General features: G+C 57.4%; 1 protein-coding gene across 3 annotated transcripts in view; it reads right to left on the bottom strand.

Moving 5' to 3' along the window:
- ACOT7 (acyl-CoA thioesterase 7) overlaps nucleotides 1-25,112 on the bottom strand; it is a 91,019-nt gene that overhangs the window by 40,663 nt on the left and 25,244 nt on the right. For all 3 annotated transcript variants that reach the window (XM_033844117.2, XM_073796853.1, XM_073796851.1), the window contains exons 4-6: nucleotides 21,141-21,232; nucleotides 15,749-15,863; nucleotides 7,927-8,013 (exon numbers count right to left, since the gene is read on the bottom strand). In XM_033844117.2, the coding sequence (XP_033700008.1) occupies nucleotides 7,927-8,013; nucleotides 15,749-15,863; nucleotides 21,141-21,232 (294 nt within the window). The remainder of the gene's footprint in view (nucleotides 1-7,926; nucleotides 8,014-15,748; nucleotides 15,864-21,140; nucleotides 21,233-25,112) is intronic.

The raw sequence follows: 25,112 nt of genomic DNA, 5'->3' as shown, positions 1-25,112 counted from the left end.
CCTGCGCGTCCGGAGCCTGTGCTCCGCAACGGGAGAGGCCACAACAGCGAGAGGCCCGCGTACCGCCAAAAAAAAAAAAAAAAAAAAAAAAAAGCCTCTTTCCAGGTTCCCACTGAAAAACCTCCTCAATTCATTCCTATTTAGATACAATAGGTGCCGCTGACGATGGGAAAAGAACTTTGGCAAATTAGTCTGTCGTGAGCTGCTCTTATTACCCGAGATTCGCCATTTAAAAGATGACAACAAAACTGTAGGATTTGTTGCCCTTGGATACTGCGTTCATTTCAGGAATTATGGGAAGGAAAAAAGTAAGACTTGCTTGGCCACTAACATACAGATAAACATCGGGTACCGGAGACATTTTGGAATCTAACGCTTAACTGCTTACAGGTTTGCTTTTGTTTTTGTTTTTAAAGTACCGACAACACGTTGACCGGCTTAAAAATAGAGGCTGAATGTTCTTTCCCCGGGCCTGCCTGGCTGACTGTAGCGCGCCTGCTGCAAACCCAAAGCAGCCGTTGGCAGCTCAGAGCCCCGCGCCACCGACTGCGCTGTGGGGGGCGATTCGTGACGCCCCCATTTCTATAGTTAGTCCCAGCTGAAGGGGTGTGGGTGCCGGCCTCCTATATTAAGAAAACGATAGTAAGTTCATCTTATTTTAACTAGCCCACCGTTTGGAAATTACAGGGGGAGTTATCCTAAGAGCCGGCTGAGCGACAGCCTCCAGAGACTTGTCTGGCTTCTCCCCCTTCAGGTTCCAAATGTACTTGCAGGTCTCTGGGAACCGGGACCAAGGGCAGAGGAATATTAATTAAGGTAGCTAATAAAGGTTGTTTTTGGAAATTAATGCACAGTGAGTGAGGATGATTGGTTTCTAATGACAAATGTCAAAGGTGGGATCTGGCGGAGGCCTCAGGCACAGCTGGATGCGGCTCCCCCCTGGCCCCGGGGCAGCGCAGGCCCAGGGAGCCGGGGTGGGGTGGGGGTGGGGGCTGCCCGGCCACGAGGCCACGTCTTACTTCTGTATCAGGGAACTGCAGAAGGTCACAATTAAGTTTGCTTACTGCTGTTTGAGAATCAATGCCTTCCCTGTTTTGAACAGGCAACAGGGGAAGTAGGGCACACGTGTTCCTGCCCCAAATGCCATGGAGAGCAGGGAAAGGTGGCAGTGGTTACGCACGAGCCCCTCCCAGTGGGACGTGGTGGCCTCGCCGGAGTCCACACAAGGCAAGGTCACGCCTTTGATGGCCCACAACCACTCTGGAGGGCGTCAGTTTCCTCCCAGGAGTCCAGGCCGCAGGCAGGGGTGAGGCTAACACAGAAGAATTCACGCTCCTGACGCTGAGCAGGAAAGACACCATTAGGGGACGTCTGCCGTGTGTGCCCCTAGTGATCGCAACCAAAGGGGAAGCAAAAGCTGACTAACGGGGCACCACAACCCCAAGCACCGGTCCGTTTGTAGGGAAGGACGTGCGCAGGCTGTAGAGCCGGCTGGGTTTCTCAGGTGAGATGCTTTGCAGCTCAGGAAGCAGAGGGGCCAGGAGCCTCACACGTCCCCAGCTGCTCAGGGGACCAGTGCGGGCAGGAGGAAACCAGTTCCGGGATGGGTGTCAGCAGGCCCTTTGGGCGGGGAGGCAGCAAGCAAGCTCACGGGCAGCTCATAGCGCCTGGGGCTTCAGGGCTGTAACCAGACCCCAGCTCCCGCCCTTCCATCCAGATGGACAGGAAGCTGCTCTCTGGAGCCTTCGCGGCAGAGAACAGTATTTTCAGAAACAAGGATTCTTGGAAAGTGAGAACTGGAAGGAACGGGGGCCATCGCCTAACACAACTCAGCCTCGCGATGAAGAAACGGGGGTCCACACTGGCCTTCACGCCCTCACCTCTTGGCCCCATGAGACCAGAATCTCCTCGAAAGGAGGAAACACGGCTTCCGGGCCTCCTTGCTTCGTCCCTGGCCACAGGTTGGACACCCACTCTAGCACGCAGCAGAGGCTCCAACGAAATGAGGTCACAGAGCTGGAGAGGAGCATCTGTGCCTCCTTCTGCATTTTTCTGTGAAATCGGTTCCCCCTCCAGGTGCAGAGGACCGCTTTTTCATAACTGCCCCACGAAACCCGAGCAGACACGAGCGTCTGTGCAGGGGTCGCACGCCTCGCCTCGCCTCCCAGACCTCCTTCGCTTGGCGGGGGCTCTTCTCGGCCCGCGTGCCCCCTGCCACCCCGGGGCTGCCGTTTCTGCCTCCCCCTCTTCCTTCAGGTCCCGCGAGGTCCCCCGGCCTCGGGATCCTGGGGCAGCCGTGTGTGTCCCCTTGGCGGCTGGACGCTCGTGTGCAGGACGTGCTGCAGGAGCACTTCTGTCTCTGGACGTCTCAGGCGGCGCAGTGACTGCGTCCCCGAGCCCCCCACGGGGCTGGCACACGGGAGGGGCTGCCAGATGCTCACTGAGTCAGGGGCTGTCCTCACGTGTCCTCTGGGGGGCTGACCTGCTGTTGCCCCCGTCAGTTCTGGGGCCCCTCTGCTCACTCAGGGACCGTCTTCTCTCTCTCATCTTCACTCTCTTTGGTCCCTTCACTCAGCACGTGGCCCGTCTACACCGCAGGGAAGGGATCCGTCCAGGCCTGGGGAGCAAGCAGGCCGGGGTGGGGGCCGTTTTACAGGGGGTGGTCAGGAAAGCCCTCTCCTTTTCTCCAGAGACCAGAAGACAGAGAGAGGGATCTGCGCAGCTGTTTGGGGACCACAACCCCGGCAGAGGGACGAGCAGGCGGAGGCCCGCAGGTGGAGGTGCCCTCCCGCCACCACATCCCAGGAACTCGAGGAGCAGAGCCCAGCAGCTGACATGGTGGGGCGGGAGGCGTGTGGCGAGACGGGTCCTGGAGGCCTTGGGAGCGGAGAAGCGGCACGAGCGGAAGGCTGGGCTTCTGCTTGGAGTCAGACGGGAGCCAGCGAGGGGGCCGAGCAGGCCCGGCTTGACCTGCCTTTGGCTCTGAGTGGACCAGGGAGGCTGCTGGGCTGCTCCTGGTCACGGAACTCGGACCAGGTGTGAGGCCATTTCCATGGTAAGGCGCATGTCCCGGAGGCGATGGTGGAGGTGGCGAGAACTCAGGTTCTGACGTTTTGAACGTAGAGCCCGAAGGACTGGCTGACAGATGAGGCAGAGCCTTGGAGTGAGACTGAGTCCCGGAGGACCGCAGGCATTCTGGCTCGACAAGCAGAAGGGTGGCCTGGCCGCCACCACAGGGGGAGCAGTGGAGCTCCGTGCCGGACATCAAGTCGGAGAGGCCCGTCCCGAAGAAGCAGCTGGAGTCAGGAGCCGCCGGCCTAGGCTGGTGTGAGACACAGGAGTCCCGGGGTGGGCGGGGGGAGTGCAGGGGCGAGGATGGGGCCCCGGGTACCCGATGCCGGGCAGGACAGGAAGGAAGGCGGAACGGCACAGGGACTGAAGGGGTGGCAGCGGGCGGAGGAGAGCAGGGAAGGGCGATCCTGGGCCTTGGGAAGGAGGTGGCAGGGTGGAGGGGAGCCGGCTGAACTGTGAGGGCCAGACCCGCCCACCGGCTTTGGGTCAGAAATGACTTTGACAGGAGGCACGGGTTGCAGCAGGCTCCAGGGAGGACCCTGAGAGGGACTGGACTCGGGGGACGGGAGGGATGGAGTGCAGACACCCCAGGGTGCCGCGCAGAAAGCGCGGTGCTGGGGGTGGGGAGAGTGGGTCAGGCAGACACGCGTCCCCTGCAGGAGCGTGGGCACCACAGGGCACCGTGAAGCACAGGGCAGAGCCTGTCCTATGAGTGGGCCCAACCCGGCAGCTCAGTCTGAGGACATGGGAGCCACATGCCCAGCTGGATTTACGGCCCGTGATTCTAACAGAAAAGCTGCCAATGGCTCAGGACATGGCCACCGGGCAGCGTCACCTCAAACCGTCTTTCCAAAAGATTTCTTTCATTCACTCAATGGCCGTTCACCGAGCTCCTTCTCTGCAGAGCACCACGGGAGACAGGCAAGGGACAGGGGGACGTCCAGGAGACGAGCGCCTGAGAAAACCACAACCAGCACGGGGGGCAGGACGAGAGAGGCCGTGGCGTGGAGCGGGGTGAAGGGCGTGCAGCTGCCTGGGAGGGAGGGGCTCAGGGGGCACCAGGAGGGCGTGGGATTTGGGATGGGCAGGCGGATGGCGCCAGGTGGGAAGAACAGGGTGAACAAAGACACCGAGACAGGAGAGCAAGAGGCGCGTTGAGGGGAAGAAAGGCACAGGCTGAGCGCAGGGAGCCGTGAGCCGCGAGGCAGCAGGGGCCCACGGCTAAGAGCCACGCGCACCACGGGCAGAGCTGGGGCGCCCCCATCACTGGGGTCTCCCCTCTGATCTGGCCCTCACGGCCAGATGGGTCTTGGCAAAGCACAGTGGTCCCGGCTTTGGGGAGCACGCTTCCTTTCACATCCGGCCAGTTGGGGCAGCAACACCCCCTCTCGGGCTGGGAAACCCACGCGGAAACAGCCGACAGAGGGCCGGGCGAGGAGAGTCCCCCAGGAAAGAAATCAGAGCAAAGGACATCTCAGGAACCAACACGGGAGAAGGGAACGCCATCTTCAAGAAGATGAATCAAAGGCGCAGACACAAAACCAACGCCCCCTTTTCATCAAATTATGAAAAAGTCACGTTTCATGATCCGAGTTAAAATTCACTGACACAAAACACACCTTAGAAAACAAACAGACCTGCAAACAAAAACAATGAAAAGTTTTTCTATTTCAGGCAAGCCTTTTTTATTATTATTCATTTTATATGCTGCTACCTTACTGAATTTTTAATTCTTTGAGTTACTTTTATCACTGAATCTCTTGGGTTCGCCAGGTATGTTACTGCGCCCTCTGCAAAGCCAGATAGCTTTACTTCTTTTCTGCCACTTCCTGTGCCTTTATTTTTTTCCTCCTGTTTTACTGCAGTGGCTAAAATCTCCAAAACAACGTTAACTAGGGTCCCTTGCCTTACTCCTAACCTCAGGGGACGATCCTCTGGGCTCCCCTCTGAGCAAGATGCTCACTCTAGGGCTTTTATCATGTTTGGGAAGTAAAATCAACTCCTACTCCGAGTGTTTTTATCAAGGATGGGTGTCCGGGTGAGTGACTGTGGCAAGAACCTAAACAGCCCCACAGATAGCTGCTGGGTCACCCCTTTCAGCCGACCACGGGGGAGGGGAGAGCGGAGGGGAAATGGCCTTTTCTGGGCTGAGATCCCAGAACTACCAAGAGGAGAAAGAGGGGACTGCACATTGATTCATGCAGGACTCAGAAGGCAGAAGCCCAAAGCCCGGCCAGCGCTTCTGCACAGAGGCCCTGAAATTCAGAACCACGGAGAAGCAGCCAGCCTGCCTTCCCACACAGCAAAACGAGGGCCCTCTGCTCACTCCCTGCGTCTTTTCTATCCCCTCGATGAATTATCAGAGGCTCTGTCCCTGCAGCCAGGAAAGGAGGGAAGACCCAGCATCTGACAGGAGTCCTGGATTCCATCTGTGATTTCCAACCCTTCCTACTACATCTCTCACCAGTTCAGCGTTGCCAAGATCTGTGTTGTGTGTGTGTTTTTTAAGTCGCAGGGTAGGAGCCAGTCCTCAAGACGAAGACTATCCCATGTGTGAAAATCACAGAAAACAGGACAGGGAGGAGGTTTTCAAAGACCCATACGCAGTGCAGAATTACTGAATAAAAGCCAAATTAGCACCCATCTCAGTTCACCGTTTCCTCCTGCGATTGGCATCTACTGATTTACAGTTTACAGGAGACTTTCATTCAAATGATTTAGACACCATTCTTGCCGACAGTATTCTCTCTATAGGAAAATACAATAAAATCACAGGACTCAGTGTTTCCAGTCCGGTATTTATTTTGTTCCTTCACGCCTGGTGAGTTATGAGGCACTATAAGAAGTGATTAGGTTTGGTAAGATTATTAGGCATGGTTTTCAAATCATGAGCACAAAACCCCTACTAAAATAGGCACTAAACATTGTAAAGCCATTGTAGACGCTTCTTTAACACGCGTTAAAAAACGCGCTTGTTTTAAATGCAGCCGCACAGCCTCCGTAAATGAGCACGATGTGCTGTAGGTTTCTAGGGGATTCCAACAGTTCCCTCGCTTCCTGCATTTCACGGACGCCTCTCAGCATGTGAGGAAAGATCGGACTGAAGAGTATAAACTTTTTGCCAAGGAGACAGTGATGATGGAAATGCCACATTTAGTGAACTTCCAACATCCGGATGAAATAAGCAAAATTTCTAGCATAGAGTTTCACAAATTTCAGGTAGAGCGGAGCTCTATGAGGCTCAAAGACAGTTCTCAGCAGTTACAGAAGCCCGGCCTTTGGCTGACAAGGGCTGGCAAAGAACAAGAAGGCTGGTAAGGCCACGGCTGCTCTCAGAGAAGAAAGACACCCTGGTTGTCACAACATTCACGGGGCTGGAAAGCACCCTTTGTCGTAAAGTAGAGCTTCCCTTAGGTGGGACTAAGTTAATCATATCTAAGGGCGTCGCGAGCAGAGTTTAGTTGAAAGAGGAAAATAATCATGAAATTGAAAAAGAAATACACAGAAGAGGATTAGTTAAAAAAAGAAACAAACTTGAAAAATATATCTCAGGGGCTTCCCTGGTGGCAGAGTGGTTGAGAGTCCGCCTGCCGATGCAGGGGACCCGGGTTCGTGCCCCGGTCCGGGAAGATCCCACGTGCCGCGGAGCGGCTGGGCCCGTGAGCCATGGCCGCTGAGCCTGCGCGTCCGGAGCCTGTGCTCCGCAACGGGAGAAGCCACAGCGGTGGGAGGCCCGCGTACGGCAAAGAAAAAAAAAATCTCAGATCAGGGCCCATTCTCTGATTCTGACAGGTCCAGGGCCCCTCATCACAAGCTTTTCAACCCAAGCCTGACCTGTGCCTGTTGTTCACGGAAGAAGCTTCTGCAAAGCACCTCTCTGGCTGTGTGTGAAACCCTGGAGCCAACACAAAGAATAAGACTGAGCCCTGCTCCTGAGGCATCCCCTGGTAGAAGTATCAGTGTAATCCTGCACAGAGTGGTACCACTGGAACTGGGTTTTGAAGGATCAACAGGAATTTTCAAGAGTGGAGAAGCAAGGAGAACTTGGCATTCCAGGCCACTGGAAATGAAGAGTGCAGACGAACGGCACGTGCAAGTTCCAGTGTTGCCTGGGGGACGATGAATTGCTCGGTGCCCCCAGAGGAGCGGTGCCCGGACTCCACCACCCACACAACTTCTGCTAACGTCTCAACCACTTAAGAACATTTCCCCTTATGTTTTTCTTTAAAACGACTTGTTTTTTAAAGTTTACTTTGACCTCATCTGAGATGATAATCTCCATTAAATTACGGGTTTGATGTGCTACTTATATTTTCCCTAAATCACACAAAAAAATAATTACACACTGTTAAAGTAAAAAGTGTCCCTCTGGAGCCTGGAGCTAAGTCCTCTTGTGTTCCAGCCGTGGTTCCCAAGCTGGGAACTTCAAGGCCTGTATTTTCTGAGGTGGAATCTGATTAAAGGAAGAAACACATGCAAACGCCAGAGGCAAAAACATGCTGAATTAAGCCCTCTTTCTTAGCGGGTCACACTGTCACTCCCTGGTGACTTCACTGTCCCCCAAAGGGCCCTGCCCTGACCCACGGGCCGCCACTAAACATCTCGTGGCCATGAGCTCCCAGGGCTGCGTGTGACCCTCCCTTAGAACTGTCACCCATCTGACTTTCATTCCCAATTTTGAAAACAGGCGCCAACAGGATTTCAGCAACTTATTATGCAACCTCTTAAAAGTTTAAATGTACACTTCATTAAACACAAGAGCCTAAACTGGGTCAGATGGCAGCATGGCCTCCTGGGGGGAATTAACAAGGAACCAGGAGCAGGAAGGGGACAGCAAGAGTCACTGGTCCTTACCTCCGTGCACAAAGCCGTGCAGGGTGCAGTCGGAAGGCCCCACCAGGTGGATCAAGCTGGACTGGCTGTAGCTGACCGTGTTCGGCTCTGGAATCACAAAGGAGAGAGATTAGGCCACGGGACCAATCGATTCCCACGGCCAAAGGGCCCAACAGTGGCGACAGCGCCCTGATGTTCGCAGGGTCACCGAAGGCTTCCCGCTGTCATCACCTTAGGTGGGATTTCTCTAAGGAAAACCGTGGTCTCAAAACGCTCCAGTCCGTGAGGGGGGAAGGCTTTCGAGGATTAATTAGCCACTCTGCTAGTGGGTCATGACACTACTCCCTGGGGACACCAGTGTCCCCCAGCGAGGCCCTGCCCTGACTCCCGAGCAGCAACTGAACACCTCCTGCCTATAAGCCCCCAGGGTTGGTATGACCCTCGCTTAGGAGACAGTCACCCACCTGACTTTCATTCTCAAGTTTGTGAACAGGCACTGACAATATTTTAGCAATTTATTATGCAACTTCTCAAAGGTTTAAATTTCGACTTCATTAAACACAACGGTAGGTGGAGACACGGAACTGGACAGAGACGCCACAGACGTGCATCCCTAGACCTCACCCTGGGACTCCTGCCAGCCCTCAGTCCCGACCCGGCCCCGGAGACACTGCACCGAAAGGTGTGCTGGCCTTTCCTCCAGTGTCCCCCGTTCATCTTCCCAGAGCACCAAGTCTCTGGGGGCATCCCTCACCCACGCGGCACTGCTGCTGCTGAAATATCTGTAAGAGGCTGCACTTCAAAAAAAAGATGAGGGCTTCCCTGGTGGCGCAGTGGTTGAGAGTCCGCCTGCCAATGCAGGGGACACGGGTTCGTGCCCCGGTCCGGGAGGATCCCACATGCTGCCAAGCGGCTGGGCCCGTGAGCCATGGCTGCTGAGCCTGCGCATCCGGGGCCTGTGCTCCGCAACGGGAGAGGCCACAGCAGTGAGAGGCCCGCGTACCGCAAAAAAAAAAAAAAAAAAAGATGAAATAAAGCCCCATCTCCAGAAACCGATACTATCCCTCGACACAGACTCTTCCAACGGGGTGGGTCTTCTGAGCAGACCCCACTGCTGTGCCTGCTTCCACCTTCCCAAAGCCTTCCGGGAGGGATGACGCCCGTTTGTTTCCTGCCCGGACAGCTGGCACTCAGAAAGGGTAGCCCCTTCCTGCCCCAGCAAGCCCAAGCTGCCGAGGAAGCCAGCCTGCCGGCCCCCGAACGGCTGGGACAGCCTGCAGGTGAAGAAAGGCCCTTCCTGTCTCCGGCGGTGGACACAAAAGTCTGTGCAGGAAGTAACGCTGCTCAGGAGCCAGAAGGGGAGCCAACCCTGAGGTCGGGGCCTGGGTCTCTTAAGTGCCGACAGTTGCCTCCGAGACTTTTTCTGATGCTTCTCCACGTGGGATCTCAGACTGTGTGGTTGCCTGAAGGGGTCACGAAGTGGGAAAAACTGGAGTTCCGGTGAGCTGGGGCCTTAAGGATTGACTTCCGAACTCAAGGTATTTTCTATTTGTTCTCAAGCCTCACGGCTTAGACAGGTTTAGACTCAAGCTCTGAGCTCGCGTGTGAAGTGCCGTCTGCTCTGAGAAGCCCCTACGGGAAGGACTCAAGCATCTCCGGACGCTCTCAGCCGGAAGGGCCCTCGGCTGTGTCAGAAGCAATGAAGCGGCTGCAGCCTGGGGTGCGGGGTGGGATGGGGGGAGGGGTCTCTCGTTATTATCCACAGTCAAGTCCCACCTCCGGGGGTTCTGGCGACCAGCCTGCTTCCATGGCTCAGTGTGACTGGCAGAGGCGGGCGCCAGCCACCACAGGAGGTCCCAGCTCCCCCCCCCCGCCGGGTGAACCCTTAAGCCGGGGACGTCGAAAGCAGCAGCCTGTCGCGGCGTCAGGAGCTGGTGGTCAGCAGCTGAGTGGAGAACTCCGTCCCGAGAGGCCACAGTCTGAGGACTCGGCCGTCCAGCCCACCCACCCGCGTGTGGGCCCCGTGGGAGCAGGTGTGCAAGGATGCTATCTAAAACCAGCCAACAGATGACAGGATGACTCCAAAGGCTCTGGGAGGGGAGCTCCAGGGTCCCCTGGCGTCCCCGGGGATGCAGACGACCGTAGGGAGGAGATGCTTCCTCTCTCAGCTGCCTCCCAGGCCCCGGGGCGTCCAGAATGGCCTGGACCATCCGAGACCATCTGGGCCTCGGGTAATGTGGCCGGACACGCTGCGCGGGATGAGAAGGGAGGCCCTGAGAAGGCGTCCAGAACTCTGCCCTGCCCGGTTCCTAATTTCACTCCAAGTGGAGAAGACGCACCCGAAACCCTCCTTGTGCTCAGGAAGTGCGGGTAACAGCCCCGGCCAGTCAAGGGTGCACCCAGGGCCACGCCTACTCTGGCCTCGGGGCTTCAGATGGCCTGGGGAGACGGGGTGGAGGGGCACAGCCCAAGGGCCACAGAGGATGCCAGCGAAGTCCCTCTGCCACCAGAGCCATCAGAGAAACACTCCAGGCCAGCGCTGCCAGCCCACGACACCCCTGATCTCCAAGGACTGTCTCCCTTGGGCCTCTCTCTTCAAAGGATAAACAGGGCCCAAGAGCCCCGGGGTGCCCTCCTATGCTTTCTTTGCTTTGGGTCCCACTCATAGAAGACATCCCAGTAGCTACTTTACAGCACGAATGCAAACGAAAAGCCTCAAGCCTGGCCTGCTCTCGGGAGCTGTTCTGACCAGCTGAGAGGTTTGTGTGTGCACGATGACAAAAGAGTTTTTAAAAATTTCCAACAATGGAAATAGCATACAAAAATCTTTGTCATGTCAACTATCTACTTATTCGAATGACAAGCCACTTGAAATGACTATAACAACCTGGTCAAAGAGATGCCCCCCACCGTTCTGCAGTCATGTTTAAAGTATCAGTTAAGCCGTGTCTAATGATTCAGTGTGCTTGGAACTGGCACTGATGAGCTTCCAACGAGAGAAAACACCACAATTCTGATGGGAAAAAAAAATACACCTACGCACCCAACACCCAGGTCCTCCTATCCTGGGCTGTGGCCTGTAACTCAACGGGGCTCTGCAGAGTGGGACCGTGTCTGTGGGTTCACAGCCCCTGGATCAGGCACTTCCTGTCCTCAGTGGCCTTTCCCCCGTTCTTCACGTCCTGTTTCTTAGGGGAACTACAGGGAAACGTGAAGAGGATCTTCGAAGTTCAAGGTCAAGGCACAGACACCTGGGGCTTATCCGTGATCGCTGCCAGCACTGCCTTAACGAATGGATGGTGGGACTGGACAGGATTCCAGGTCGCTGTCCTTGAGGGTGAGGTGTACCACGTGTGACCAGAAGACAGGACTGGGCAGCCCCTCTCCTCACCCTCCCCCGTGCACGGCTGGACCACGTTTCCACCCTCTCCGCTGCACGGCTGCTCTCCTGCCACAGGAGAGTGAGTGGAAGTGCTGCATCCAGGCCCAAGCCGTCAAAACGCCCGAGAGGGGAGCCTCCCTGCTCTTTCCCCTCCCGAGGTGCCCCGAGAGCTACCTGATAAAAGGTGTGGAGCTACAGGACCAAAGGGCCTGAATCCCGAGTCCCCACCTCCTGGAGGAGATCCCCCGATTAGGAGTTCACAGGAAATAAACCTCTACTGAGTTATTAGGAGCTAGGATTTTAGAGTGTAAGCAGCTACAATGACCTTGACTAATGCAGTGCCTAATCTTTGAACCTGCGATTTCAAAATGAGGTCCAGAACCTGAGTTAGGTCCCCAGGGCAGCCAGAGACGAGCACAGAACTCCCTCTTCCGTGCTTGCAGCCGACGAACCTGAGGCAGAGAAGGGCTAAGTCCCCACGGCGCAGAGCCGGGATCCAAGCCCAGAGGTCCGGCTCCAGACCCTGTATTCCTCCTCCTGCCTCCCCAACGCCCCCCAGGTCAAGTGCTGCTGGGAGTGGGGTGACGGGGCCTGGCCAGACCCTGGGGAGAAGGCTCTCCCACCCAGCGCAAGCCCCTAACGGGCACCAAGCACTCTTAGGGGCGGCTCCGGGCTGATCAGCCTGCGGGGGTGGCCGGGCACTGGCTGACCTCAGGGAGGCAGGGTCCAGGGCCTGAGCAGGGATGAGGGGTGGGTGTGACTCACCAAGACCCCGGCTGTCCCGGTAGTGGGGACCGGACTTAGAGGTGAACACTGCTTCAAACACAAAGGCCGGGGAAGAGGCAGGGCTGGTTTTTTAAGGTTTATTTTTTATTTACTTATTTATTTTATTTACTTTTGGCTGCGTCGGGTTTTAGCTGCAGCACACAGGACCTTGTTGAGGCACGCGGGCTCTTCGTTGTGGTGCGCGGGCTTCTCTCTAGTTGTGGCGTGCGGGTTTTCTCTTCTCTAGTTAACGGCACGCGGGTCCAAGAGCGCGTGGGCTCTGTAGTTTACGGGACGCGGGCCCTAGTTGAGGCGCGTGAGCTCAGTAGTTGTGGCGCACGGGCTTAGTTGCCCCGTGGCATGTTGGATCTTAGTTCCCTAACGAGGGATCAAACCTGCATCCCCTGCATTGGAAGGCGGATTCTTTACCACTGGACCACCAGGGAAGTCCCAGGGCTGATTTTGTCATAAACCCAACAGCTCCCAGAAAGATGGTGGGTCACGTGGCCAAACAGTCCCTACACGGTTAAAGCTGGACAACTAATGGCCATGGGTTGAAGAATTCAAGGAAATTGTATTTTGTCTCATCAGATGGAGAAAACAATAAGAAAAATTGGGCCTGTAAAGAACTCCCAGACTCTCTGAAAAGACACCTGAAAGAGGAGGTTGGCCCCTTGTGGGGATTGCTAGGCAACAGCCACAGAGGCTGAAATGTGATTCTGGTTTCAAAAGTAACAGGGAGCGGCAGGTCCAGAGGGCCTTGCCGGCGCGGGGCGGGTGGCAACTCTCGGGCCAAGCCTGCCTCATCAGGGCGGGGCGGGGGTCCTCCCAGGAAGGGGGAGAGTGTTAGAAGACCCCAGTGACAAGAGCACACTGTAGTATTCAAAAAGTCCAGAGAATGGATATGTGACTTCCTTAAGAAGTGGTTAAAAGCCAGTCCCTATTGCTGAGAAAGATGCGTTTTTTTTGTTTGTTTGTTTGTTTGTTTTTGCGGTACGCGGGCCTCTCACCGCTGTGGCCTCTCCCGCTGCGGAGCACAGGCTCCGGACGCGCAGGCTCAGCGGCCATGGCTCACGGGCCCAGCCGCTCCGCGGCATGTGGGATCTTCCCGGACTGGGGCACGAACCCATGTCCCCCGCATCGGCAGGCAGACTCTCAACCACTGCGCCACCAGGGAAGCCCAAAGCTGCGCTTTTATTAGGGCCAGAAAAGGAAAAAATAAAAGCTTGTAAAAACCTATCAAGAAACCTTGAGATTGAGAAGCCACTTTCCACTAATCTCATTAGAGAACAACAGATCCCGAAAAACATCATGGATCAGGTTTACAATCAGAGGATGGCAAACAGAAATTATCTCATGAGCGAAGGAACTTAAACTGACTGAAAACCCTGAGTAATCTTAGTTCCCCAGTCAGTCAGTCAAAGGAGTAAACCAGGATGAACCTCATGCCTCTCACAGCTCAAGACTGAGCCTTCGGCCCCAGCCTCCATGCAGCACTGGCCAGTAACCGCCCAAGGACAGGTGGGTCCAGCCCCCAGATGCCAGCCAGCACCTCTTCTGAGCTCCCCTCTTTGCTGCTTTTGGGCTGACGCTGTCTCTACCCTTCTGTCTCTTACAGAATTTGGGGTCCTCGTTGGATTTGGGGCCCTCCCCACGTTTGTGGGTAACACAGGACGACCTCATCTTGAGGTCCTTAACTTGATTCCACCTGCAAAGGCCCCTTCTGCGAATAAGGTCACAGTCACAGGGCCCAGGGACTGGGCGAGGACCTGTCTTCCAGGGTGAGGAGTGCTGCCTTTGGCCCGCTCCAGCCTCTCTCCCAGGAACGCGCCCGGCACCGAGTCTGTGCCTTTCCCGAGGCCTCTCGGCCCCTCTGCGTCCCTCTGCAGTCCTCCGTGCCTTTGCCTGACCTGCCTCCTGAAAGCAGAGGCTGGGCCTGAGGTTGCTGCCTGATGGTGGCATGTGTCCCAGCGCCTGGATACACTTGAGTCATCACAAGAGCCTGCAGGCCTGTGGACTACCGTCTATTTACATTTTATTGTTAAAAGATACAACTTTATCAGGTTTCATCAAAACAGCAACATTTTATTATACCAATAGGTTTTTCTTTTCTTCCTTTTTTTTTTTTTTTTTTTTTTGGTGTTTGTTGAAAATGCAGAACAGTGGACTTCCCTGGTGGCACAGTGGTTAAGAATCCGCCTGCCAATGCAGGGGACATGGGTTTGAGCCCTGGTCCGGGAAGGTCCCACACGCCACGGAGCCACTAAGCCCGTGCACCACAACTACTGAGCCTGCGCTCTAGAGCCCACGAGCCACAACTACTGAGCCCGCGTGCCACAACTACTGAAGCCCACACGCCTAGAACCCGTGCTCCGCAACAAGACAAGCCACCGCAGTGAGAAGCCCGCGCACGACGACAAAGAGTAAGCCCCCGCTGGCCGCAACTAGAGAAAGCCCGCATGCATCAGCGAAGACCCAATGCAGCCAAAAATAAATAAATAAAATAAATAAAAAAGCAGAACAGTAAGGACACCAACCTCCAGTGCCCTGGCCTTCACTGTGGGCAGGTGAGGGTGGCACTCAGGAAGGATGAGCATGAGGGGAGCCCTACACAAGCCGCACAGACACTGCCAGAGGTGTCAAGCGCACCCCCGATAAACGACAGAATCCGAAACCCAGAAAGTCCTGTCCTAGTCTGCACGCCTGCGAGGTGTTCACCAGTCCCGACCCCCTACACCCACCCTGATGCCAAAGGTGGGCTGCAGCCAGGAAGGCAGGCGGGCGGGCAGACGGAGCTTTCTCCAGCCCCTGCACTAGAGCTCACCGCGCTCCTCCTTAGTGGCAAGCGGGCAGAGCCCAGGGCACATGGAGCAGCAGAGGGACGCCCTGGGGCCAGTGCTCAGACGGCAGTCCAGGACCAGATCAGGAGCCACAGCACCCGCGTGCAGGGCCCCTGAGGAGTCGCTCCGGGACCCAACATGGAACGTGGACACTCATCACAGGAGCCCGGCCAACACGGGGAGGTTGAGGGCGTGCAGCCCGCTCTCCACACGGTAAGACGTGGTCACTGTGTGTGCAGAGGAGGGTGATGTGCGTCGCCAGGCCCCAAGCCCCCAGGCCCAGCCCTGCACGGTGTTCTGGCAGGGACTCGGGAAGCCTCCCTCACCTGTTTGGACTGTGGAGGCGCGTCCTGTTAAAGCCGACAGCCCGGACTTACAGGCACAAGGATGAAGACTGGAAGGCAGCAGCCCCGGGCGCTCAGAGTCTGTCTAACTTGAGGCCGCGTCTGGGCGGCGGGCCGGGGAACAACAATGTGGGAAACGCTGCTGCCCTTCTGTCTTTTTCATGAGCTGGAAATCCCGTCCAGAACACACTCTCAGGCGAACTTGGGGGACAAATTCTCCGTGGCCAGGCGTGCGTCCCTCTGCCTGGGCAGCAGGGCCTCTCCCCACGGGGGCCTCCAGGTCAGCACTCTACGGGAGCAGACGCACCGAGGCCTGCGGGGTTGTCCCCCCATCCCCATGGTCGGCTGTGCGACTGGGAAGGGGCTTGCAAGGTGCAGGGCCAAGGGGACAGTGCTCCGGGGACCCCAGGGCCTGTCCCAGGAGACAGCACCAGGGGACGCACCGGCCCAGGAAGAGGACGCTCGTGAAGTGGCTGCGCTGCCTCGGCCCCGGCCCACACCCCAGCTCCTACCTGGGTTCAGGACGGGCTGGATGATGTCCCCGTTCCGCCACGTGGTCTCCATGCGCTCCAGCTTCTGGGCCTCGTAGCGCTTGCGGCCCTCCTCCTCCTGCCCCTGCCGGGAGTACTGCGGGGGGCACGGGAGAGGGTCAGGTCCGGGCCCCAGGCTCGGCTGCTGTGCGCGCTGCCTTTCTGTGACTGGAACTGTCTATTCTTTCTCTGATAGTATATGTTTAATATAAATAACGAAAACACAGAGAAGGGGAAAATATCATGTATTCTTCCCCCTGCAAGAGTGCCTGGGTCAAATGTTTGCGTTACGTCCTCCCTAGAATTATTTTCATGCCCGGGTATAAATGAAAGGTACTGCCATGCTGTATGTGAAGTTCAAAGTCATGGTATTTCCTCCTCTCCCTGTATCCTCCTACCATAATTTATGTGATGGATCCGTCATATCTGGGCCTTTAGTTTGCTCCCAATTTTTGACCATTAAAACAATATCAGGGACTTCCCTGGTGGCGCAGTCGTTAAGAATCCGCCTGCTAATGCAGGGGACACGGGTTTGAGCCCTGGTCCGGGAAGATCCCACACGCTGCGGAGCAACTAAGCCCGTGCGCCACAACTACTGAGTCTGCGCTCTAGAGCCCGCGAGCCACAACTACTGAGCCTGCGTGTTGCAACTACTGAAGCCCACGCACCTAGAGCCCGTGCTTCGCAACAAGACAAGCCACCGCAATGAGAAGCCCGCGCAACGCAATGAAGAGCAGCCCCCGCTCGCCGCAACTAGAGAAAGCCCGCGCGCAGCAACGAAGACCCAACGCAGCCAAAAATAAATACATAAATAAATGTATATAAAAAAAAATCATACTGACAATCTCAGCCACTTACCATGTTATACCTACCCCATTCCTTCCTGGGATTCTTTCCTGGACATAGAACTACAGAGTCAGGGAGCCCCAGGAAGGCTGCACCCCCTCTCCCACAAACAGGGAGAGGAGGGAACAGGTCCCCGTGTGCCCCTAACACTGGGCAGCCTCACTCTGCTGACTCCTGGCCAGCTGACACCCACCAAAGCTAAAACAGCCCCCCTGACGCTTTCCTAATGGATCACAGGGGTTCTGACCCAAGAAGTTAAAAATAAAGGTGACAATCAAGGTTGGCACAATGGAGAATGTCGGGCCCTCTGGTGCCCACCGTCCTGGGGCCCAGTGTAGGGGACACCCCCTACCCTGGGATCCATCAGACAGGCCCGGGGTCCACAGGCCCCCTGACCGGCCTCACCCTCCCTGCTGACCCCTGCCTAGCCGCTCTCCTTCTGATGGGCTCTGACTGCTGCCCTTCCATCCATTCTACCTGCATCTCCTGCTAAGCCTGCGGAATAGCCGCCAGGCTCAGGGCCCCGTGTGCTCCTCTCTGCCCCCTGCAATTTCAGACCTTCCTCCAAAAGCCGCTTTTAAACATCTTGCTTTTCCTGCTCGTGGCTCTGCTCCAAAACTGCCCAGGTCTGAACACATTCCATGGCTTAATTACCATTATCTTGGGCTTGCGACCCCGTCTCTAAAGGAGGCTGTGAAAGGAGCTGAGTGGTTTGTTCAAAAGAAACAAAGCATGGTGAGTATTCAAGTCGCCGTGGATAAAGCCTCTTCCTCCATAAACAGATGGTTCCCCCACGTCCCACCACACAGAGCAATGCCTCTAAGTGTAGAGTTTGTGCTGTGCCTTTCTAGTAAAACTCAAGGATGTCTTACGTGTCCTCAAGAAATGCCTTTTTAAGAGACTTTTGAAAAACGAGCCAACCTCCACAGTCTAATAAATCCTCGTGTCCAGCACACTCCTCAGACCTCTGCAGTCACACGGGGACCGATGAGGGCCCCGGTCCTGACACGGGTGGCGAGGACCAAGAAAACACAGCCTGTTCACAAACAAACGCCTCCTGCTGGCTTTAAATCTGGGGACAACATCATGGGAACATCCTGATGATGGGCTGGCACTCAACTCTCACCCCCACGGACTCATCAAACTCAGCTGTTTGGAAGCAGGAGACAGCTAAGCTCAAACGTCCAAGGCAACAGTCAGTGCGGGCCTTTTAACTCAAGCTCACGTTTAGACACCGATAAAAACCAGTGTCCACTCTCCAATGGCCCCCAGCCTCTCGGGGGCCACAGCTGTCCCCGGCCACCGCAGGGGTCTCTTTTTCCATCACAGGGCCACTGAGGTCACTGTTCCCTGGGGCAAGAGGTGGAGCAAAGTGACAAAGTCCTCACTGAGTGACACTGCAGGGGGGGAGGTGGGCTTCCCCCAGGGAGACGCACACATGTGGTCGGTCTACACACGCACATGTATGTGTGACAGCGGGTGTGTGTGTGTGTGTGTGAGATGCGTGTTCTGTGTGTGAGATATCTATGTATGTGTACGTGTGAGATATACGTATGATCAACCTGTGTGTAATATATGTGCCTGTGTGGGACGTAAGATACACACGTAGACAGAGAGACGTGAGTGTTCTTAATAAATGACTGCTACCTGTGCAGGGCCGGCAGGGGGAGGCTGGCAGGACATAAGGAAGTCGGATGGCCAAGCTACCAGCACCTGAGCATAAATGCCCACGAGAGCCAGACCCGAGCTTTCCAGGACCCGATATCGCGTGACTCAGCTGCGCCGTGCCAATGAAAAGAGCAGAGTGAAACATTTCAAATGAAATGATGAAACGAAAATAGTTCAAATCATCTGAAGGCTTATACGTGGGCCTAGCATGTGTGGGGGGAAGAAAGTGCAAATAAACATTAGCAATGGCTGCAGCTGGGAGCCGTGTGGCTTCTCCCATCTGGAGCTCTCTCTGCACCCGATGGGGGGCTTCCGACACTCGCCTCTAACACGGGCAGAGTGGATATTTATGTCTTATCAAACTCGGCTAAACAAAGGGAATGGGAAAGCTACCGGGGTCTCCGCCAGAAGGTGGGAGGGAGGGCAGGGGATGAGAGGGGTGATACAGAGAGCTGCCCTGTCCCTGCAGGGACAGCGGAGACTGACACTGCCCACCCGCCCCTCCTCACTCCCCGCCACTGGCTAAAAACCCACTGGCTCTCAGCACTCAGGCCCCTGAGAAGCCAGAAGGAAACAAAAGCTAATGTGTTTGGCCCAGGAATCTCCCTTCAGCAGCAACCCCTTAAGATCCACCATGTGGTGCTGAAACCAGAGATATGGCCTGCTAGAGATTTCTAAACTGTGTAGCATCTGAAAATTAGATCAGTTAAATAATGTGCCTGAGTGTTTACATGTGATGTGGCTAATTTAACACCAAGTGCTTAGTGGGAAAGATGAAAGCAGGGGTTAGCATGCTTGTAATCTCTAAAGGGAACCGTCACTGCGCCTCAGACTCACGCCTGCTTCTTGGGTTTGAAAACCCCTCAGTTAGTGCTGCTTGAAAATGATGCAATTTCCATCTTGCCAGCAGCAGAGAGGAGAGCAGCTCCAGGAAGAATGGGGGCGGGGTGGGGGGAACACAGAGAGACAGAGACGGAGAGAGAGCTGGAGAGAGAGACAGAGAGAGAGAGAGACAGAGGTGGGCTGGACTGAAGGCCAATGTTCTGGGTTGAACGGTGTCCTGTCAAAATTCCTGTCCACGTGGGACCTGTGCATGTGACCTTTTTGAGAACTAGGGTCTGTGCAGGTGTAATTAGTTAAGACACGTGCACACGCACACACACAGACGCGCGCACACACACACACACACACACACACACACGGGAACTCAGCCAGATGACAAGAGAAGCAGAGGTTAGAGTGATGCCCCCACAAGCCAAGGAATGCCTGCAGCCCCCAGGAGCTGGAAGAGGAAGGAAGGATCCCCTGCAGAGCCTCCAGTGGGAGCCCAGCCCTGCCCATGCCTTGATTGTGGACTTCTGGCCTCAGAACTGGGAGAGAATGAACTCGGTTGTTGAAGCTCCCCAGACTGTGTCACAGCAGCCCCAGAAAACTCAAACAGGTGGGAAGCGTGGGAACCATCCGGCTCACACCCTGGCCCTGAGCGCCCCTCTCTCCTCACACGTGGAGGGACAGGTGCCACCGATGCTGGCCTGGTGCTCCTGGCACTACCGCCCTGCCCTCAGGGTACCAAACCCTGGACCACCAACCTGATGCAGACCAAGGTCTAAGCACACTTCCTGTTCTGCATGGAGAGAGCTCCTGCTACCAAGATTCTTTTTTAAAGTCTAGACTAAACGGCAGCTGGAGCCCAGCAGCTGGTCACCCCCCAGGGAAACGCCCCGCCGGAGCCTGGACTGCGTCCATAGAGGCCCAGGCAGGGTCCCAGGTCAGATGTGAGCTGGCACAGGGAGAGGGCAGGGAACGCCCCCGGGCTGACATCCGCAGCAGCACAACGAGCAAGCCCCCCATCACCCCAAGTGACCCAGGCCCACAGGAAGGTGCGCAGTGGGGGAGACGGGGTGGGAAGGGCTTGCAGTGGGGGGGAGGGGACAGGGACCGTTCCTCCGTGTGCTCTATACCAGGGGTCCCCAACCCCCTGTTAGGAGCCAGGCCGCGCAGCAGGTGAGCGGCGGGTGAGCGAGTGAAGCTTCATCTGCCGCCCCCCATTGCTCGCGTTACCGCCTGAGCTATCCATCCATCCCCCCTTCCACGGAAAAATTGTCTACCACGAAACAGTCCCTGGTGCCAAAAAGGCTGGGGACCTTTTACTGCTCTATACAGCTCCTAACTGTCTGGTTCCCAGTTTTATTATTCTTAAAAGTTTCTTCTACAGATGTCTCGACCACAGAAAAATGCTCCCTGAGGGCAGACACTGCTAAGCCAGGCCCCGGCCCTCTGAGAACGGCCCTCCCTCACAGGGGTTAGAGCAGAGCACCAGGCCTCCGGGGAGAGCCGCTCAGGCGTGTCCTCGGGACATCCTGGGCCAGGGGAGCCACACGAGGAGGACTGGGGTGCCGTTAGGGAAGGAGCTAAATCCCTCTATCAGCCCAATGTGCCCCCTCCAAACGCCTGCCCCCCGAGCCTGCCTGCAGCGGGGCCCCCGGGAGTGAACATGGCCAAGTCTCTTCGCCCAGAGATGCCTCTGTCCACAGCAAAACCAATATGAGAGGAACCAAGGCAGGAAGCAGACACGGCAGGGGGAGAGAGCAGGGCTGAAGCAGAGACATCCCAGCCTGTGCCCCCAGGACTGGATGCCCGGCACAGCCCCGTCACCCGCCTTCCCTCCGGCCAGGCTCCTCTGGGAGGGGTGTCCGCGGGGCCCAGGCCAGCCCCCACTGGCATTCCCAGCATGAAGGATCCCAGGAGGGACGCCCCTTCCCATTGAGCCTCCTGCTGCAGCCCAGCCCTGCCCGATGCTGCTCTCCTAGGACCCGGGCCCCTGCCACCCACCCGGGAGAAGTGGGAGGGGCCTCCTTACCACCACCGGAGGCACCTCCAGGACCTTGTCCACGTTCTTCAGCGACAGGGGCACATACCACAGGGTGGCCTTATTGGTCAGCTTTTTGGTACCTTCAGAGAAGACAAACACGTGAGTGATGGCTGGGAGCCGGCAGGGCGCCGGGCACAGGGCAGGCAGGGCCGATGCCACCTCTGGCCCCCACCCCCAAGGCCTTCTTCAGCCGTGAGGTGCACGTGTGGGCACAGACCGGGGAGAGGCATGGCCTCCAGCCTGCCCCCACCCTGAGGCTGCTGGAAAGACTGTAGGTCACCCGGTCTAAGCCTGGGGGGCCTGGGCCTGTCGGCTTTCTAGCACTTTCTAACTCGGAAGGCCCGCATCTGGAGGGCACCGACTCCAGACAGGCCTCCCGGGAGCCTCCGGAGCGAGAGGGAGGGAAGGGCTGTGGGGAGGGGCAGACTGGCCACCAAGAAGAGCTCCGGCTGGACAGGAAGCAGCTCATGGACCTGAGGCGGAGGGGCGGTGGAGGCAGAGCCCACCCAGGCAGCGGGGCCACAGCCCAGAGCACAGCCATGGGGTCGGCTCATCACAGCTCTGCCCCCGCGGCCCCTCCCTTCCCCAGGGCCACCTCCTTCCAGGTGGGAGGCGCCACACCAGACACTTTTGCTGCTGGTGACTCAGCGCTCCAATGCAGAAGCTTCCAAATGGGGGCTGAGAGAGGGCGGTGGGCTGCTGGCTTCTGCTCTGGGCTGAAGGACAGGAAACAGAACCTTCTTTGGGGCTCTGAGCCCAGCCTCAGGGCAGAGTGGTGCCGTCAGGGCGGGAGGCCTGTCTAGGCTGAAAACCATGGGCCAAAGGAGCCTGCAGATCACTTGGTCCACACCCCTCACTTGTACAGGAGGAGCTTGAAGCCCAGAGAGGTCAAGGGGATTGCCTAGGCTCACACAGCAACTCGACGCCATTCTGAGTACAGACCCGGACCTCCCAGGTCCCAGTAATTTCAGAGAAGTGTTTTCAAGGAGGCCTTTTAGAGTTGCCTCTTCAACGTGGACGATTCCCAATGTGGTGGCGATCAGGAGAACTGCAGGACAGAGAGAGGAAGTGGAGAAGCAAGGAGCAGCCCGGGGGCGGGGGGCTTGCCCTGAAGTCCCCCTCAGTAACTCACTTCCTACCAGTTCCTTCTGACCTGCCTTCCCAAGGCGAACCTGGGCCTTCAGTTTCCTCCCCTTAAACGTAGCCCCGAGGACCAAGCCAAGCCCTGGCGGGTCAATTAGAAAGAGGGTGAGGCCCCTGGCGCCCAGGTCTGCTCCTCATGCCAGGATGTCCACCGCTCTGGCCGGGCTCCACGGCACCACCAGGACCACAGGCAAATAACACGGAAAAATATCTTCACTGCACTTTGACAGAGTGAATCTGACAACCTGCTTTGGGGAATAAAGATTTCCTGTTTGACTCAGCTAGAGCCAGCCTGACAAGCTGGTTTCCATGGAAACCCCAAGTGGCCCTCCTCCAGACCCAAATGAACACCGTGGAGCAAATAAGGCAAAACACGCTAATTGTACTTTATCATTTAATAAAACCATCAAAAGACAAGTGCAGTGCTAGAAACATCTACTCTGAAATCTTGAGAGCTCCCAGCTCTTTTCTGGAGGGATTCGCAGCAATCACGTCCCAGTTAGCTTAATATTGTGACAGTTGCCGGAGATGAATGAGCAAAGGTTTGCTGGTTGTCTGCCTGGGCGCATGCTCGCCCGGCTGCCTCACGGCAGGCGGCAAGGCCCCGAGCGGGGGGGACGCACAGAACGGGGGCTCTGCCCCCTGGGGTCTCAAAACACGGAGACGGCACACGAACAGCTTCAGGGTTCAGCCTGGTTGCCTGTCTGTCCGCCCAGCCCGGTCTCCCCACCTGTCCGAGTCCACCCGCCCACCCGGCCCGTGTTCACAGAGCACCTGCTGGGCGGCCCTGCCCCGGACCAGGCGGCCACGTGGCCTGCCCTCGTAGGGCTCCCATCCTCGTGGACGCGCGGGCAGAGATGCATCAAGACAGGAAGGCCTCGAGACACAGGGTCCCAGAGTAAGAGACTCACACAGATCCAAACATGGAAAGACGGAGAGAGTTTGAGAGACGCACAGACACGGTGCTGAGACCCAGAGAGGGGCACCCGGATGTGAGAGTAAGGGAGGGGGCGCCCGGCCCTTCAGCAGGGGCTCCAGGGCAAGGCGGGCAAGGTGACTGAGACTGTAGAGAAGGCACAGCCCCAGGGCTCCAGGTCTCGCCGTCCCCATCCTGTGATCCGGCCCTGGGGTCTTCCCGGAGCCTCGCCCCCCGCACCCCATCTCGAAAGGCTGGGCAATGCTGGCCGGCGCCCCTGTGCTCTGAGCTTGGTCCCTCTCACGAGCACAACGCCCGGCCCGCTGTCCCGAGAGCCCGTGCTCCTCAGTCACTTCTCTCCTTCTCGGGGCAGCTCAGGCTCTGCGTGTCCATCCTTCAGGGTCAGGGCGGCTGGGGACGCTGGCGGGTGCGGAGCATCCTGACTGCGGGGCGGGGGCTGTCATCTTGCCACCACAGCTCTGGGCAAGCGCTGCCTGCCTCCTGCCCGCTCCTGCCCCCAGAGGGGGGATCCCGCAGAAAGTGGGCTGGGGCACGTCCTTGTAGACAGGCCCGCTTCCCCTCAGCGCAGAGGCCCAAATCTTCCTGCCTCATCCACTCCTTCATTCATTCACTCATCAGTGACTGAGTCCGCGGCTGTCGTGAGCCAACGGGAAAGCACGGCCCTTTCCCCTCTTGTGTCAGGAGCAGGGAGGCTCAACCCCCAGCACAGCCCAGGAGAGCAGGACTGGGTCACGTGGAGGGGGGAGGGGGGATGGGGGATGGAGGGAGGGGCCCACCCCCGCCCTGCCCTGGGCCTCCTCCCAGTGGGCTGCCAGCCCCAACGTGGGGAGTCAGGGCCAGAGGACCCCTTTCTGTGCCACAGCCCGAGACCAGCATCCAAGGTCCCTTAGATGCCAGAGCTTTCTGCCAAAGACCGGGCTCAGGCCACAGACGCAGGACATGGGGCACAAGCCCACTGACCGCTCCCCACCCCCGCCCCAGGCCGTGGCTCGGCTTAGTCGTTCCCTGTGCAGTGGCTGGGCCTGCTGCGGTCACCGCAATGCTCCAGATGAATAACTGAGCTCCTGGCCCGTGTTGGGGAGAAGCCTGGAGCCCGTTAAAGATCTCTGAGCACAGCGCTCTGCAGGCAGCCACGGCTGAGGAGAGGGCATCGGGAGGAGGGACAAGGACCCAGGCAGCTCCTTCCTCTAGAATGAGCACGGACTCTCCTCTGGGTGCGACAGCGGGTGGCCTGGGACGAAGCAGTGGGCAGTGAGGGGCCCAAGGGGCCTGCCTGCCTCAGCATCTCCGTTATAAAAAGCAGTGACTGTGAACCGAAGCCACACTCCCCTGCAGTGCCCAGTGGGAGGGTGAGAAGGGGTTTCCATGGTTACCACTCCGAGGAAGAGAATATTCAGATCAAAGCAGAGTCAAAGGTTCGCCCAGGGAGCTCCAGCCTAGGCCTGCCTTGCGGGGCCCAGGGGAGCAGAGCAGAAGCCAGGGCAGCGCCTTCCAAGGGGCAGCAGCTTCCAAGGGGTAGCAGCTCCACCGTGCAGGGAAGGGCAAGGTGGGGGCTGGGGAGACGGCAGGGGGGCCGGAGGGCGGCACGCGCCCTCCCAGCCCGTTCCCACCCTTCTGCCCGGACCAGCTGGCCGCCAGGCCCCTTCCTCCCCAGGAAGGCAGGGGGGCCGTACCCTGGGCTCGTTGCCTAACTCGTCTGCGCCCCCGTTTCCCCGTCTGCAAACGAAGCGAGGACGGCAGAAGTCCCTGCTCACAGGTGGAGGCGGAAATGCAGGGAGGTCACCCAAAGACAGTGTTAGGACCATCCAGGGGCAGTCAGCCCTCAATGGACGTGGGCTGCGGCTGCTGCCTTATTTCTACTGTCACCGTTGCTCCCAACC

This window comes from Tursiops truncatus, chromosome 1, assembly GCF_011762595.2.
Source record: "Tursiops truncatus isolate mTurTru1 chromosome 1, mTurTru1.mat.Y, whole genome shotgun sequence".
Lineage (NCBI taxonomy): Eukaryota > Metazoa > Chordata > Mammalia > Artiodactyla > Delphinidae > Tursiops > Tursiops truncatus.
This window is presented reverse-complemented; position numbering and strand designations above follow the sequence as displayed.